This window comes from Meleagris gallopavo, chromosome 10, assembly GCF_000146605.3.
Source record: "Meleagris gallopavo isolate NT-WF06-2002-E0010 breed Aviagen turkey brand Nicholas breeding stock chromosome 10, Turkey_5.1, whole genome shotgun sequence".
Lineage (NCBI taxonomy): Eukaryota > Metazoa > Chordata > Aves > Galliformes > Phasianidae > Meleagris > Meleagris gallopavo.
This window is the reverse complement of record NC_015020.2, coordinates 22063163-22080659: the sequence shown is the minus strand read 5'-3', so window position 1 is coordinate 22080659 and position 17497 is coordinate 22063163. Positions and strand designations below refer to the sequence as shown.

Here is a 17497-nt window from a genome sequence, read left to right as displayed (position 1 = left end):
CGAGGAGAAGGAGCCCTCAGGTGGGCGGCGGGTCCCCCCCATCCCGAGGGCGGGTCCCACCGGAGCCGCGCAGCCCACCTCACGCCGCGCCTCCCCGCCCCGCAGAGCTGGCCGCCATGTACAAGAACGAGGGGAACGCGTACTTCGGGGAGAAGGACTACGGCAGGGCCGTGCGGGCCTACAGCGAGGGGCTGCGGCAGCGCTTCGGGGACGTGGAGCTGCGAGCCGTGCTGCTGTCCAACAGGGCGGCCGCGCACTGCCGCCTGGGTGAGCCCCCGCCCGCTGTCCCTCCTTTGCAGAACGGGCAGGTGATGCAGTTCTCGTGTTTTGCCGCCTGTGGGACCCGCTTGTACTTTAAATGTGCAATCCAGGCTTCTGAGCTGCTCTCCTTCGCCCGCAGGTAACTACCGCTCCGCTCTCGCTGATGCAACCCAAGCAAGGAAGCTGAAGCCCGACCACCTCAAAGCCATTGTGAGGGGTAAGGGCAGTGCACAGTGGCCACAAAGCCTCCTCCTCCTGCCCCAGCTCTGCTATCCTGTGCTCAGCCTTGGCTGTGGGCACCTCCAGGGGTGGGGTACAACAGACTGTACCACTCTGCTGATGCCATGGCTGCAAAAATGCTTCAGATTCTCTCCTAGCTTACTAGACCTGCTGGCAGTCTGCAGCTCAACACAGCCCTACAGTGCAACAGAGTGTGTTGCTTTAGAGGGCACCAGAGTTAACGCTGACTTTATAACCGCTGTTTTGTGTAATAGCTCTGTGACAGCTCCAAAACCAGGCGCTTAAAAGCCTTAATCCTTCCAGGAGCTCTCTGTCACATGGAGCTAAGGAACTACTCTGAAGCCATAACATGGTGTGAGGAGGGCTTGCGAATAGATTCAAAAGAGAAAAAGCTTCTGGAAATGAGATGTAAAGCTGACAAATTAAAGGTAAACGTTACAGTAGTCTGGCATACTTGTTGCAGGAGTGATATGTGCTGCTTACTGTTAACTTAGAAACACCTTGGTTGGAGAGTTCTCCATTCAGGTTTCTGCGTAATGTAATTTTTCCTCAAATGTGGTTCCATGTGATAATGTTGAGATGTGCAGGAAGGCTGGGGGCCTTCCTGGAGCCTCTGCTTGTGAGCAGAGTAGTGCTGGGCCTTGGCTTGCTATGCATGACTGTGGTACAACTCTTTCTTACATGCAGCGAGTTGAGGAGAGGGATGCAAGAAAGGCAAAGGCGATGGCGAAGAAAGAACAGTGTCAAAAGGAACGCTTGCTTGCAGCAATAAAGGTGGGTCTGTGAGAGGACTTGTTTCAGTGGGGGTTTTTTAGGGGGAGGGGGAAGGGACGGGGACAAAGGGTTTGGGTTAAGGACTTGCTGAGCCTCGCTAGCTCTATCCTGAGCTCCCAGGGCTGTACCCTTTTTTAGGTAACAACTAATGCAAAACAAAAAGCTACTTGTTTTCCTTCCTCTCTTCTAGGAAAGAAATATCAAGCTGGTTGTTGAACCTTCAAGTGAAGAAGAAGAAATATCAGGTAGTCTGGCTGAGATATGTCTGGATGGCTTCCACTCTGACAATGCCACAGGGGCAAAGGTGCACTTAGATGCCGATGGCAACCTAAACTGGCCTGTTCTCTTCCTGTACCCTGAGCATGAACAGACAGACTTCATTGAGGCTTTTCATGAGAACTCCAGGTAAATGCACTACCTGCAGCATTCTTTCATGAAGGAAAAGTTTGAGTGAGTTAGAACAGCTGGTAGGTGAAATGCTGTCATTACTAATAAAGTAGATCTAGATTTCTAATCTCATAGCTGGCCAAACAAGGTTAAAACAACTTGGAATTTGTAACGTTTTTGTAGACACAGATCCACCCACAACTTTGCAATTAAAAATGACAGTGCAAACAGATGAATAAAGCCGTAGTTCTTAGATAGTATTTTTAAGTATGTCTTTCCATTTTCACATTCTTTGGTGGTGAATTCTCAGAACTACCTGGCCAGCTCTCCTGCAGTACCAAAATAAACAGCTAGCTGACACACAGGTGTGTTCTGAGCACTGATCTGGTGAAGCATGGCATTGTTGAGACCGTGTAGATGAAAAATCAATTGTGAATGAAATGCACAGTGCTTGCTTTTACACCTTTTGTAGTGTGAAAATGGAAATTAAAAATAATTTGCTGTTGCACTGTTCAAGTTTAAAACCATTGGTATGAGTTGTAACAGGGTAACAGGTCTCATTGAAAAAGCAATGAGTTTAAAGAGAAGAGGCTATTAGTTTTACAGTGATCTAAATCTATTTTCAAGTCTATTGCCTAATTTGCTGATGTATTTTTACTGTCATTCATGTGCCAATTGTACAAATCAGGCTGAAAGCTAAGCTGAAATGTGTGTTCTGGCTTTTAGATTTATCGATCATTTAATGGTGATGTTTGCTGAGTTACCTCCTTGGGATTTAGAAAGAAAGTACCTTCCTAGGAATCTCGAGGTGAGAAACTGGATTTGCCTCCTATTTGAGTGTGTTGATTTGTGAAATTTTGGTTGGTTGGTTTTGGTGTTGTTTTTTTTTTTCCTCTCTGAAGTGAGACTAAGCATCTGTGTGTGTATGAAAGCAATAGCATAATTACCTGTTCACCACCCATGGCTGTGAAATAACGATTTGGAGAGCTACATTCACTTGTCAGCGCATCTGGAAAATGTTCAAGTTTACGTAGGTGGAGTTTATTAACAAAAATGAAAGTACTTTCTATCATATACAGAGTGTGTGAAATATAAGCTATTTACAGATACTGTTAGGAAATTAGGAATCAAAACAATAACTGAGATTTAGGCCAGTGAGCTGGTACACTGTACATAAAGAAGTGTAGATGGTGATGTCTCATTTTCCACCTCAGTGTGCACTGGGCAGCCTGCAGTGCAGCAAGCAGTCAGGTACTAAAGGACAATGTCTGTGGCAGAAACTGTGTTCCTGCTGCCACTGCTGTCAGAAAGCAAGCTGGTTTATGCCAGGAAGATTTTGAATTTATATAGAAGACTGCACTGCTTAAATTAGTGTCTGACACAGTCAGTTCATGGTACAGAAATTTGTGAAGCCTCTATGAGATGTGTGCTGTGTTCTTACTGGACTTAGTAGTTTGTCTTCATATGGCTTAAGCATGTAACTCTCCCAAATTTCCTCAGCTCTATTTTGAAGATGAAGAAAGAGCAGAAATGTATGAGCTGAACCCAGCACACACATTGCTACAAGTGCTGCAACACCAAAGGTGAGGCTCTACCTGCTCATCTCTAGTAAGAGTACAGACTTTGGGCTTTAAGTGCAGTTTTTTTCTTCTGATTTAATAGCACTTGCTCTACGGGGGGGAGATGTAGAGCACCAGGGCCACATGGTTTTTGTGCCTGCTTTAGTGATTAGTGTTCCTTCCCCCCCACAAAAAATGCACAACTCTCCAGGACTACGTGGAGGTGGGAAGGTAAGTGGGGCTTCACACAAGCAGCAGCACTGGAGGGGCTGTTTCATACCCCATCTAAACAGTGCTACTTACAAAAAGGCAGCAGCAGTGTATAAAGAGAGCGTGTTGAAGGTTAACAATGCTCTCACTGTTAATAATGCTGTGTGAGCAGTCCCCAGCACAGCATGCAGCACAGTTTCAGTCTCTGAAATTGACTTTCAAGTATTGTGCCGTTGTTTAGAGAAAAGAGTCTGCTGTTGAGAAACCAAAAAAAGTATTGTAGAGCTGGTGCTGATAACTTGGAGCAGCTTGTAGCTGGCTGGGGATGCCTGCAGCACAGCTCCAGCAGAATGGTCTGTCACAGGGGGAGCAGAGCTCAAGCTCTGCTGCTGTGGGCTGTCTGAACTGGCACTCCATAAAACTCAGCAGTGTGCATAAGCCCTCAGATTTCAGGTTGTAAGGGCACTTGCAAAAGAAACCTTTTTCCAGGAACAGAACAACAGCTCTCTATTTTAATTAGGGGTGGTTATTGGGAGAAGCATTGATTCATAACACTGCTCCTTGGATAGGGGTAGCCATGGCTCTGAAAGGCTCTGCTGATCATCAAAAGCAGCCTGTCATCCTTTGGGAGGTCAGGCTGTGCTGTGCTGGGCAGAAGCTGCTTGCATGATGCTTGGCCAGACAGAGGGAAACTAGAGGACTCTGTTTAATCCTCACAGGTATTTTGTGAAGGCTGGGACTCCGACAGTGCTGGCTTTTGTGAAGAGTTCTCCCTTCTCTAAGAAGTATTTCAGTGGCAAGAAGGTGCATCGGCTGTAATGAGCAAGAAGGAACCGAGGAATCATGTGCAAGGGATTGCTGTTTATCTCGGCTACAGACTGCAAGGCATTTCTGCTTGCACAGAAATGCCTTGCACACTTCAGGGGAGAAATAGTCTTGGCACACACAGAAACTTCCAGCAAAGAAGCGTAAAAGAAGAATGAAGGGCTTACAAGAGGGGATTATTTGTTTAAATAGAAATCCAGCTGGCTTGCAGAAGGTCTCCTCTATGGCAGGCTGCATGGGGCTTTGAAATAAACCTGAAACAGTGCCAAACATTGGCTGCAGCTGAAGCAACAGCAGCTGGGAATGTACTTACCTGTGAAAAATCGCTGATTTCCTGCGAGGTGGGCTGTAGTTGCCAGGGTTTAATAGCAGTGCTCTGGGGTGAGTTACCTGCCTGCTGCCACGAGCTGAGTGCAGCTGGGCTCCTGCATGGGCCATTGCAGCTCTGAGGATTAGCAGCAGCTGGTTTTCACTGCTCAGAGCTGCTGCTGGCCATGGGAGAGCAGAGCTCTTTGTCAGGAGCAGCTTGTTTCACGGACTCTTCTGCTACCTATATAAACTGGAGCTAGACATGTCTATTTTAAGCAGGCCGATTCCTGTCTAATAAATGAGGTGATCCTTTTTTCTCACCATATGAAATACTGAAAGTGAATTCTGACTGTAATTCTGAGCCCAAACATAACAGTTCTATCCATCCAGTTAACTTGTAGTGCCAACATACAGGATCATCTGTGCTTCTGTATGAGCTTGTAATTAAAAATAATTCTAACTCTAATTTCTTTCTCCCTGAGCTGCCCTGGTGAGCAGTGGCTGCAGTTTTAAGAACATTAAGTGCACAGGGCAACAAAAAGCTCTTCAGCCATAAGAACTTCTGCTTACAGCATGGAGGATTATTCTCTGTCCAGTGCTGCATTCAGTCAGCTCTAAGAAAGTAAACAGAATTGCACGTTGCTATTTCTGAGTTACTACACTGTGCACAAATAATATCAACAGGGTTGCTTTGCAGCCATGCTCACAAGGCAGAGAGGTGGGCGGTCAGGTCGGACAGGCTTGGCTCAGTGCAGGTCATGCAGCAGTGTTGCAGAGCGAGGATACAGCACAGGATGAGCTGGTGCTACAGCTGACTGCATGCAGGGTGGGAGGTATGTGGCCACCTGCAGGACTTGCACCCAGCCTGACCTCCTGTGGCTGCTTTCCATGCAGTGCATGGCTGTCATGGTGTTGGAGGTGGCTGTCCGAACCCCTGCGTGTTCAGCATGGAGGCAGCATTGAAAAAAAGATGATGGTGATCTGCAAGGGGAAGAGTGCCTGCTGTAAGCAGCTGCAATGTACAGTTTCTTCCCCCAGCCCTCTTACATGCAAAGCTTGCTGAAGTCTGGATGCTAATTGCTTGCTTTTAACCAAAGCCACATGTGGACCTCAGCACTGTTTGCAAGCCAGCCCCAGCAGAGCAGAATGAAGTGGGACTCAGTGGAGGAAGGGATTGGGGCTGCAGCCAGTTGGTGTCTTACAGCAGGGGCTGCCTTGCAGGCAAAGCTAACTGTATCCTGGGCTGCATCCAGAGCAGCATGGCCAGCAGGTCAGGGGAGTGATTCCACCCCTCTCCTCTGCCCTTCTGAGGCCTCACCTGGAGTACTGCATCCAGCTATGGAGTCCTCAGTGCAGGAGAGACGTGGACCTGTTCAAGTGCATCCAGAAAAGGGATGCAAAAATGATCCAAGGGATGGAACGCCTCTCCTATGAGGACAGGCTGAGAGCTGGGGCTGTGCAGCCTGGAGAGGAGAAAGCTACAGGAAGACCTGAGAGCAGCCTGTGAGTATCTAAGGGGAGGCTGTAAGAAGGAAGGAGACAGAGGAGACAGATTCCTTAGCAGGGCAAGGGGAAATGGTTTCAAACTAAAACTGGGGAGATGCCCCATCCCAAGGGCATCCAAGGTCAGGCTGGATGGAGCTCTCAGCACCTGATGGAACTGTGGGAGTCTGCTCTTTGCAGGGAGTGGGATCAGATGGTCTTTAATGACTCTGTGATTCCACCTGGGCTGTTTCCTCTTTGCTGAACAGCTCAGGGGTGGTATGTGGAATGCAGTCAGGCACAAGTGAGAGGCAACTGCAGCCCTGTGGGGGAGAGCCCCTCCCAGGTCAAGAGGTGTGCAGGGACCTACCAGCCACAGAGGTCACACAGATCTGCACTCCCCAGGAGATGGACAGGAAGACCAACTGCAGCAGTTGACAGCGTTGGAAGGCTCTGCATTGCTCAGTGCCATGTCCTGGTCGGGGCTGGGTCCTTCTGTGTCAGCCAAGCCATCCTCCAGCTCGGTGCTGAGCTGGAATTACTGCTCCAGTCCAGGGAGCTCAATTCAGCTGCAACATCATGGCCAAAAATCATGCAGTCACCCAGGTGGGGACCTCTCTGGGGAATCCTGCTCTGGCTCCTGCACCCCAAAGCCTCCGCCTCAAGCCTTAGAAAGTATAGTGCTTTGGGAGGGAGAGAGGTTAGTCAAAGTTCAACACTGGGGTGAATACATCACTGTGTGTACTTAATCAAGCAGCAGCCATTCCTGCAGATAAGTGGGAAGGATGGCTCGCGTCCTGGTGATAGAGGCAGGATTGCCCTGAGTTTTGGGAGATAAGGAGTCTCTGTAAAAATTGAGTGTTTTCTACCATGTTCAGCTTGAAACAGCTTTATCTGGTGGTGATAAGAGGGCAGGGGAGGTGGAGGCTCACAGGGGATGACCACACTCCAAGGTACAGCACAGATCTAACTGCCAGCACCACAGCCCCCAAAACAGACCCTCAGGCAGGTAAAGGTTTTTCCTTTTGATGCACTTTTATTGCCGCTCCTTCCACACAGAGCCGCAGGGCAGTGTGATGGGATTGGGATTTCAGCCCAGCGTGGGCATCCCATCAGCATCTTGGGTTGGAAACCCAAATCAGCAAGTGTGAGGCAGGGACACGGTGGCAGCCAACCTTCTCCTTGCAGGAAGAGAGAAAACCTGACAGCCCCACTGTGGGTGCACAAGCAGCCCATTTCCCACCCAGCAGGTGCATCTCCCCCTGCTCTGGGTGAGAGCCAAGGGGCAGTGTGGTCGTGCCCCAGCCCTGCCCTGCAGCCTGGGGCAGTGGAGCAGCACAGTCCCTATCCACACCACTACAAAAAAAGTTTCTCTCATTAAGAAACAATTAAAAAATCAGTATTAGAAAGAGTTGGGATTGTACAAAGATTCAAGTAGCATTAGTTGAACTAAAATTCAAGTCCTACTCAGCAGCTTATAAAATTAGGAGAAAAAAAAAAAAAGAGGACTGGAAGTATCAGTGTGAAGGTGGTGCATCCCTGTGACACCCCTCCGTCCCCATCTCACTGACCTTGGTCAGCCCAAAGCCCCAGTGAGGCACGGTCTGAGTGCCACCACCCTGTCCCCACACCCCTCTTTGCCAGACCACATCTGTCCATGGATAACAGCAAAGCCCCAGGCCTAGAGGTCCTGCAGCCGTGTGATCAGGTCGTCCTTGTTCTTCAACAGGAACTTCTCACAGGCCTCAAAGGTGGCACAGAAGTTGGAGGACAGCCCCACCACATTGGTGGTGACATAGTTGAGGTACCCGGGCGTCGCCTGGTTGTAGTAAGCCACCTGTGATGATGAGCAGGAGAAGCGGGTCACAGCTGGGCACGGAGGCTGAACCCCCAGCAGCGCACAACATGGCCACAGCCCTCACCTTGCTCATCTCCTCTGACTCCGGCCACACACAGAAGCCGGAGCAGAGCGTCTCACCCCGTGTGTAGTTGGTGCTGGCAGGGTGCGTGGGCAGCGTCACCGACCGGAAGGCCACCACGTAGGGGTCCCTGGCAGGGGACAGCAGGATGAGTGGGGTGCAGCCCGGGTGATGGGGACAGAGACATCACCTACTGCTTACCCTCTGCTGCAAGGTTTCCGCCGGGAGGCCAGGATGACAAAGTCCTGCGGCTTGTTCTCACAGCTGAGTGTCTGGCTCAGCACATGGTAGATGGCATCATCCTCATCCACCTGCTGCACCAGCTCGGCACTCCTGCGGGCGGGAGAGAGAATGGCAATGGGCGGTGAGAGCTGCTGTTCACACTGAGTGCCATCAACCCCAAGGATGGGAACACACGGTTCAAGGCATGAGAACAGCTCTGGGCTGAGATATCAGGCCCTAGGGAAGCCCAAAGGATGTGCTTTTGGAAAGGCATGGGTGCCTGCTCCCACGCCATCCCGGCACCACTCACTCATAATGGCTGTCCCACTCGTGCCGGCGCCGCAGGTCGGAGAGCAGGGAGAAGGCCTGGCTGGCTGCGATGTGCACCGACATCTCAATGCGGAAAGAGAGGAACTTGTCCTCCTCTAGCGTGTAGATCTGCACCTTGGGAAGCACAGACAGAGTAGGGCTGGGACGTGCACCCAGCATGCCTATGCTCTTGGCACAGCTCACAGTACTTGGGTTAGTGCTGTACCTTCTCCTTCTCCCTGGCAAGCACCCAGTTGGCTTTGGCTACGAGTGTCTTCAGCGCAGAGACGTTGTTGTAGCTCAAGTACACCTGTGACAGAGCAGCACATCAGGGCCAGGGATATCTCCAAAACACAGGCAGGAGGCAGTGCCAGCTGCAGGCACACACCTTATTGCTTTGGTCCCAGGGCACAGACAGTGGCACCTCCGTCTGCTTACAGGAGACAACGTATTTCCTGCAGGAAAGAGTTTTCCTTAGAGCAGGGCAAAAGCTGGGGTGTCCCTGCTCCCCAGTACCAAGGAAGGCATCTCCCATTTTCCCCCCCTCCATCCCGGCATCCCATTTGCTCTCACCGGTCCAGCCGAATCTTCTTCCTAGCACTGGCTTCTCTGTACCGCCTTTCTCCATCCTGATAAATGGGAAAAGCACACCAGGTTAATGGAAAAGGAGGAAAAAAATACATATTTTGTAGAGTGGGTAAAACATTGAGCAGCAAAGGGCTGAAAGGTGAAGCCCTGTGCTCCAGAGATTAACCGGGAGCTATTTCAGTGTGCTGGGAAAAGGCAAAGAGCCCATCAGCTGATGTCAGTGCCTCTCTGGTAGCAGCACTGTGATCAAGGGACGAATGCTAGCTGTGTGCCACTGCAGCAGGGACATGGGGGACATGGGGGTGCAGGGGGATTGCTGTCCTTACCCCCGGCTGGGGCATGACCATGGGCAGCGTGCGGGGCCGGCCCTCCTCATCCAGCACCACGAAGGTCATGAAGGCACTGTTGATGTGCCTCCGGCTGACAGACATCTCCTGGTCATAGGCCTCGGTGCAGACCCCCACCTCCATGCTGGGGGGAGGAGGGGGGAAAGAAGAAGAGGTGAGGCATGGGGAGCCATGAGAAAGGCTAGAGGTGCTGCCACCAGCACTCACCTGTTCTTGAAGGCGTTGTTGACGATGGCCTTGAGCACCAGGCGGTCCCCAACCTGCGACGGCCCGCGGAAGTGGAACATCTCGATGGCACGCAGCGTGGGGTGGGCATGGCACAGCCGGCTGCAGGGCAGATGTCACTCCATGCACCATCCCCAACACAGCCAGAGCCCGGGGACCCTTGTGGGATGTGTGCCTGCCCTTCCCTAGCACCACCGTGTGCATGCGGGACTGCCAACTCCCGGTGCCATCCCCAATGGCTGCGTGCCGGTCCCTGTCACCCCACCATTTCCAGACGGCCCCCACCACTCAGCTGTGGCACAGCCCACCCAACCACCTCGATGCCCCTTCCCCTGCAGGCACCTGGCTGCGATGGTGGCCACATTCTCCATCCAGGCCATGATCTGCCCACCAAAGGTGTTGCCCTGGTGGTTGGCGTGCGGCGGCAGCACCAGCTCCACGCTCTCCACTCGCGTCTTCTCAGCCGGCACCACCGCACTGCCATCCCTTGTCTCCATCTCTGCCAGGGAGCACGGGGCTCAGTGCCACGGCCACCCCCACACCTGGCCCCACACCTCCCTTGTGGACATGCAATACCGGTGTTACTGGTGCTGCGGGTGAGGAGGTCCTTGAGGGTGTCCTTGTGCACCAGCCGCATTCGACGGCGCTCGGCTGCAATGCTGTGCTCAATCTTCTCCTCCTCTGTCTGCGGGGTCAGCGGCTTCAGCTTCACCTAAGTGTGGGTGATGGATGGGGTGGGCCCTGTGTAGGGTTCCAAGGGGTGGCGTGCATCCCAAGTCACACGCAGAGCTAGGCAAGCTCTGCATGCTTGGCTGAGTTGACTGTGTTGAGGGAAATGACTCTTCCTGCTTGCACATGTCCCCAAGGCTCGGGAAAATTTAGGCACAGCCCTACCTGCCCCCAGTCCCTATTTGCAGAGGTGATTTCCTGCAGGTTGGGCACGGGGCTCACTTCACAGCACTTACCTTGGTGCCTAGGGGACCCTGCGCCACGAAGGTGGCATAAGCCTTGCAGATGTTGCAGTGCTTCCCGCTGCACAGGTCCTCGTAGCTCACCTGGATGCCCACCTGGCAGACAGCACAGCACAGGGCCTCTGAGCCATGTGTATGGGTGGCAGGGACTGATGTTCAACCAGCACCACCAGCACAGAGCAGGAAGTTTGTGCAAGCCTGTGCAGGGGTTCCTCACCCCAAATATTTCCTCCTGAGAAGGAGGGGGCTGAAAGCAATGAGTGAAGCACAGTGATGCCCAGCATAGTTTGGGATCTTGAAACCAAGCACAGGAGAAAGGGAGCAGTTTGGTGCCCAAGCAGCAGCAGGTCCATGTGTAAAGGCAGTATCACCCCAAGCTGAGCCAGAGTGAGCAGAACAGATAGCACAGGAGCCACAGAGCAGAGCAGTATGCAGGTATTCTGCAGGTGGCCACAGCACAGAGGGTGCAGCTGGCAGAGATAGCAACATGCCAAGGGTGGACACAGGAGGCAAAGCATGGCTGCAGCACACAGACCTCCATGCTGGAATTGAAGGCTCGGTTCACTTTGGCTTTGATGTTAACGACTTGCCCAACACTGGAAAACATAGAGAGGAGGAGGGACAAGAGGTGAGCGGAGGGCGAGGCCCACAAGTGTGCAGAGCACATGCTCCAGTGCTGAGCAGCTCCTTGCTGAGGTGCCAAATGAGCAAATGTGTCTCACTGGCAATAGCAATAGAAAACGGGATGGCCACAGGGTCCCTGCACCCTGACCAGCACCTCACCAGGGGCAGATGTGCCCAGGACCTGGCAGCCAGTTGGGCTGGCAGCAGGGCACTAGAAGGCATACGGGTAGGAGAGCTCCAGCACAGTGCAGCTCTGCCTCAGCCCCACACCCAGCCAAGAGAGAGGGCAGAAAGTGGCACCTTTACCTAATGGTGTGCTCAAAATAGATGTCATCCATCGAGGCAGTGACGCACGGGCAGCCAGCGTGTCTCTCAGCTGAGAAGGAACAGCAAACAGCGTCAGCAGCCTGCAGCAGCATACGGAGCTGCCAGCCCAATGTTTGGGGTGATAACAACTTCAAAACCCTGCTCCCGTCTCTGCCCTTTTCCCATCTATGCCCACTAAGAGCAGCATTTTTGGTTTCCCCACCTCTGTTTTGCAGACATTTTGCCCAGGGTTCACCCTTGGGGCAGCTCCTGGCCACATCACCCTCAATGTCTGCCCTGCCCTGATGATGCTTTCTCAGCAATGCACAACAGCTGATACCATCTATCCCTACACAGCAACTACTGTAAAGCCAGCTGCTGGCTTGGCTTCCCCTCAAGACTACAAAAGCATCTCCAAACTGCAGAACTGCCCCTGTTTCCTGGTCTCCTTGGTATGGGTTTGGCTGCACGGAGGCCATGGGGAGGGCAGTGGTTAGGGGGAAGCAGACACAGACCAAGGAGCTGTGTGCAGCAGAGCCACCTCCCCCGTCCTGCTGCTGGCTGCTCCATTACTCAGCAGAATGGCACGGCGCCCAGCTGCCGTCAGCTTTGTGGGCAGTAGGCAGGGAATGGCACGCTGCTGCCCGCACACAGCCCCACATCTCCCCACCCCAGCCCTCCCCCTCCACCCCTGCTGTCCGCATGAGAGGATGCCATTGCTTGTTGCTTTCCTTTCCATTACCAAACACGGCTGCAAGCATCCTCAACCCCAACTCAGCACATTTTCCTCCCCATGCTGGACAAGCTCCCCAAACCGATGGGCTACAAATGCCCAAGCACAGCTTACCCGAGAGGCAAGCAGCTGTATCGATCCACTTGAGCAGCTGCCCGGCGCTGAGCTCACCATGCTGATTGCTGTGGCAGGGCAGAACCAGTTGGCTCATCTGCACCTCGGTGGGGCTGTGGCCACCCATGGCCCCCACAGCCTCCTCCTGCTGCTCCCCTGTGTCCCGGGTGCACGGCGGTGAGGTCGAGCCCTGTGGGAAGAGGGGAGGGATACGGTTCATTACCCAGCCTGATTAGCAAATGTGCCTGTGGGATCATGGGGAGCACGACGCTCTGAACCCCATCGTTTGCTTTTCCCATCCCAAATTTTGGTGCCGCGGAGGGCACCTGCTCCTCAGCTCTGTACAAATGGGAGAAACATCTCCCAGGAGACGAGGAAACCCTGCTTGGCAGGGCAGGATGCTCCGGCAGTGCACTGCTGGGGAGAGAAGAATAAAATGTTATGAATGCAGAGTTTCAATGGGGTCAGCACTGTTCCTGCCCGGCCCCTGGCTCACCGGGCACAGAACGGTGTTTTAGAAGGACTGTGATTGCGGCTGTGCTGTCAGGAGAGAGGATTCAGCCTGGAGTGGGCCGTGTTACACAAGGGCTGAACTCAGAGCACCCTGTGAGTAATTGAGGAGCCATGAGATCAGTCTGGGCTTCATTACAGTGCTTCCTTCCGCTTTCTGCTCTAACAATGTCCCCCATTTATAGCACTTGTTGCGAGATCCCACTCGCAGCAGCTTCTTTCCCCTCTGCTTCTCTCCAGCTGCCTTTGTAAATGCTTTATTCTCAGAACATAGCCTTCCCTCCTACCCCAGGCTCACCGAACACCACTTCGCTTCCCAGAATAGCATTTTCCATCACTGGTCTAACAGGAGCCTTCTGTTTCCATAGCTACTGGTACAAAGCATCCCAGGAATGGCACAAACCTCAGGTTATCGAAGGCAGCGAGGGAGCCCTAAGGAAGGGGCACCCGTCCCGGCAGCCTCGAGCCCCCCACAAACCCCCCGGGTGTCCACAGTACAAGGACACAGCTATTTCTGGAAGGCAGCAGGCTCTGGGGTGTGAGCCAGCACTATGCAGAGCTCCAAAGCTTTCTGCAGCACAGTTATGATCTCAGTGGCTGGGGACGTTAATAGGGACGGGGCACTGCATGCCGGCAGCCCCGGGGTTATTGGCACAGCACACTGGGTACCTGGAGGCCATTGCAACAGAAACTCAGGATGTCTTCAGGGACTACAATGTTCCCCTTGACCATTTTTAAAAGACACCTGGAAAGGAGAAGAGCAGCTAGGGTTAAAAGAGGGATGGCAAAACGTGGGGACGTTGCCATAAAGGGGGATCCAAGGCATTACAGAGAGACCACAAGCGCTGGAGCGCTCTGCACTGGGATGCACACAACCACTTGGTTTGGGAAGAGCTGGCTAAATCCATGCGTGGGAGCACAGCAGCGTAGGGAGGAAGCTGCCAGCACCTTGTAAACAGACAAAAGGTGACGGCAGGGCTCAACACAGGGCTCAGCACAGAGCACTTGCAGGGTGGCCCTGGCCGCAATCAACCCCACAGCCCACCCCAGAGGGACAGGGAGAGCTGGAGCCCAGCCCTGTTCTCTAACAGCATCCAGCATGACGGCTGCGGGTCTAAAACCCAAAGGGCAGAGCCAAGTCCCAAGCATGCCATTCCACGGGGGTCAGCCTGAGGATTTTCCACACTGTTACATGTGACGGAGGGCTGTGCTTGGAGGTGCAGGCATCACAGTGACATCAGTGCGGTCACAAGACCCGAGGAGCATGCCCCTGGCACTGGAGGGGCTCACACTGTGCCTGGCTGCCAGCGGGGCAGCAAATAGGAAGCTCCCATCCCTGCCACACCACTGCCCAGCTTGGAGCCTGGAATGAAGCACTGCAGGCACTGGGAACACCTGGCGTGGTGGTGGCATTGCAAGGGATGAGAACAAATTTTTCCCAATATCCATGCCTGATTGAAGTCTCCACTCCAGCAGCGCCTTGCTTTGCTTTAACCAAGCCCCACATCTTCTCCAGATTGCAGCTGAGCCTTGGGAGCTTGCTTATGGCAAGAGCACAGCACAAGAGTCCATCTGCTCCTAGCAAGCAGCCTTTGCTCCTCAGGTTCAGTTTGTTGTGGGCAGTGGTGGGGATGGCCCCATCCCACCCCACAGCCATGGTACCAATGTCAAGGACGCATGGTCCAGCACGTGCCTTGGAAACCCAAACCCTGTCCTCTCCAACTGCACTCGTGTCACCTTGTTTGTTCCAGCATGAGCAGGAAAGGAAAAGAATTATAAAGAGCCACCTGCTTTGCATCCCTCAACTGTTTTGGATGTGGGCACACACTCGCTACCCTGAAACACATGGGGAAGAGGAGTGCCCAACCACACTACTCACAGCACACTGGAGACCTGCAGCCATTCAGACCGAGGGTATTTATAGAGAATTCGGTTATTGAAACTAAGCAAGTGTCCGTCCTCATTAAAATCTTCCATCTTACTCAGCTGTCAAATGTTTAAAGCTGTTGACTGATGGAGCCCCCAGGTCACCATGGCAACAAGATGTATCACCCAGGCAATGATGCTCTTACTCTGTCACCCCTCGGGTGACCCACTTCTACCAAAAAAATAAAGTTTGCATTACAAAAGAAAAACCCTTTGGAAGAATATTTCTCTTGCCTCCTGCTGCACTCGCAAAGCCAAGCTGAGTTGAACTGGAAGCAATTGATCGAGAGAGAAAAAGAGAGATGTTTTTTCATTTTCCTTTTGCGTGGAGATCCTCAAGTCCTTGAGCCCCAGGAACACGGTGTTTGGTTGAGCCACCGCCAAAAAGCAGGTTGATGCTGGGGGACTATGATGTTGGGTTGTGGCAGGGCAGAGTGTAGCCATGGACACACTGAGCCTCCGGTGCCCACTCTCACTGACTCAGATGAGCATTCCCCAAAGCCCAACCTAGATTTCCCCTATCCATCTTTGCTCTCCCTTCCCCGCTCCATCCCCTTGACACATCCTGACCCATTCCTGGGAATCTTGAAAGAAAAAAGTGGGGGGAAGGAAAGCAGCAACAATGAAGTCCGCTGGGGAGGATTATTGGTGTATAATTGAGCAATATCCATGGTAACGAGCAAATCAGCACGCATTAAAAAATTAACCTGACCTACTTTGGGAAATCCCACCACCTCAACAGGGCAGTGAGAGAGGTGAGCCTGGCGGTGGGAGGGGCTGTGCCCAGGTTGGGACCAGGAGAGGACGGACAGCACAGTAGGGACAAGGAACAGTCAGACACATGCAAGAGCTTTTTTGGGAACACATTTCATGCCCTCCACTGGGGTTTCCCAGAGCAGAGCGAGGTATCAGGCCCGGAAAGCATAACCTGGATCCCTTTGCTGAGGGCCGTATGCCTGCAGCCATGAGAAACTTTTGGTGCTGCGAGCATTGCTGTGACCCTCCGTCCCCATCCTCCTCCCCTGGCTCCTACCCATCCCCAGGGCTACGGGCAATGAGGCCGGCATGGGAACAAAGTCCTCTGAATGCTTAGTGGGGGACAAAGGTCCCCAGCACCGCTGCCACCAGCCCAGACAGGGAGCAGAGCTGTGTGTGAGCCCTTGTAGGTGCCAGCAGCGCAGGGGACAGGCTGCACAAACATGGGGACATCCAACAGCATTGCCCAGAGCAGGTGCCCACCTGCTCCCCATGGCTTCCTTGGGGAAGAGACCACCAGGACCGCCGTGGTCAAGACCCCAATGGCTGAGACCACCACAGTCAGGACCATCACCACGAGGACCATCACAGCTGGGCCCACTATGGTCCATAGCACCGCAGTGCCGAGCTGCCACACAATCAACTGCCCACACCGCCCACTTTTCCTAAATATTTGTCCCCTTTTAAGCACAAGGAGTCCGGTTCACCCCAAACTCCCTCCCAGATCACTGCCCCAAACCTCTCCACACACCGATCCAGTCAGAGCAGGCACCGCTCCCACGCCTGCCGTGCCAGCTCCACGGTCCCACTCGCGTGCCACTGTCCCCATGTCAGCCCCTGGGCATCCCCTCTGCCCTCACCTCAGCCAGAAGAAGCTGAGCATTTGCAGCGCGTCGTGGCGGCGGCAGAAGGAAGAGGAGGAGGAAGAGCAGAAGGAGGAGGAGGAGGAAGAATGAAAGGAGGAGGAGGAGAGGGAGGGAGAAGGAGGAGGCGTGCGGACACCTGCGTGCAGCTCGGGGCTCGGCGGCAGCGGGCGTGAGGGCAGCCCTGTGTCCTTGGGTAGCAGCCAGAGCTCAGCCCTTCATCACAGCGCAATTCTTAAGGTCGTGCTCTCAGCCCGGAGCTGTTGCGCTCGAAGCGGCCCCGATGGGGATGGTGCAAAAAGTTACCAACACAAGGAAAGAAATGCGAATCGCCGTGTCACCGCCCGTTGGCTCTTGGGGAGACGTTGTTCCGTTTGTGTTTTGTTTGCGCGCTTTTAGCAGGGAACATTTGGTAATCGAGGTACGAGGCGCTGATCAAAGCCCCTCGCACTCTGCGGCTGGAAAGGCAGGAGCGAAATAACGCAAGGAATTCAGCAGGAAGCGGGGCCTGGAGATTGGCAACGAGCTGGGAGCAGCGCAGGGCAGGCGGAGCGCTGCTGTCGGGCTCGGGGCCGCGCGGTGCGAGGCGAGGCGGCATTCGGGGCTCAGCCCGCACCCAGCTCCCTCCGAAAAGCCGCTCTCCCAGCGCAATTAGCGCAATGCTGTAATTACAGCTCGCAGCCGTGGCCCTGCAGGGTGCGTCCAGCCGGCACCGCACGCCCGTCCCTCGCAGACCCTCGGTGCGCGGCGCTTAGCGAGTGGATAATTAGCTAAACGAATTAATTGACATCCCTCCTTGTAATTAGCAAGCGGTTACACGCAGCTATTCTCTTTGGGACGAGGGAAATTTCGCAGGGATTGGTGTTAAAATACTGTAAAATCGTTAAGAGTAAATAACGAGGGCCGCACGTAGAGGCGGAGGCAGGGCACCAAGCTGCGGCCAGGCTGCTTAATTACTCCGTTGATTACTGTGCGGTGGCAAAGATGGGGGACCCAGTGGCCTGGGCGAGCCGCGGCAGCCGCAGCGGGGTGAGGTG

General features: G+C 53.6%; 2 protein-coding genes across 5 annotated transcripts; one reads left to right on the top strand and one right to left on the bottom strand.

The window, feature by feature from the left end:
• The first annotated feature begins 6 nt into the window (after positions 1-6).
• Positions 7-4903, top strand: TTC4 (tetratricopeptide repeat domain 4). The gene is made up of 9 exons (XM_019618744.1): positions 7-20; positions 106-267; positions 401-478; positions 805-929; positions 1189-1275; positions 1466-1680; positions 2389-2470; positions 3163-3245; positions 4151-4903. The coding sequence occupies exons 2-9, from the start codon at positions 117-119 to the stop codon at positions 4248-4250; spliced, it is 921 nt and encodes a 306-aa protein (XP_019474289.1). The 5' UTR covers positions 7-20; positions 106-116; the 3' UTR covers positions 4251-4903.
• Positions 4904-7057: 2154 nt separating this feature from the next.
• On the bottom strand, positions 7058-16619 carry ACOT11 (acyl-CoA thioesterase 11). 4 transcript variants are annotated; one of them, XM_010716091.3, is made up of 17 exons: positions 16458-16561; positions 13585-13660; positions 12406-12595; positions 11559-11628; positions 11164-11224; positions 10623-10724; positions 10234-10369; positions 10000-10156; positions 9640-9759; positions 9412-9556; positions 9071-9126; positions 8886-8952; positions 8724-8807; positions 8499-8632; positions 8168-8299; positions 7970-8096; positions 7058-7884 (listed from the first exon to the last, which is right to left on the bottom strand). In XM_010716091.3, exons 1-17 carry the CDS (start codon positions 16478-16480, stop codon positions 7729-7731), a joined length of 1836 nt encoding a protein of 611 aa, XP_010714393.1. In that variant the 5' UTR covers positions 16481-16561; the 3' UTR covers positions 7058-7728. The 4 variants fall into 4 exon arrangements, with proteins under 4 accessions (XP_010714393.1, XP_010714395.1, XP_003208910.1 ...); XM_010716093.3 differs by lacking the exons at positions 13585-13660; positions 16458-16561 and adding an exon at positions 16600-16619; XM_003208862.3 differs by lacking the exon at positions 13585-13660 and having other exon boundaries at positions 16458-16539.
• Positions 16620-17497: the final 878 nt, after the last annotated feature.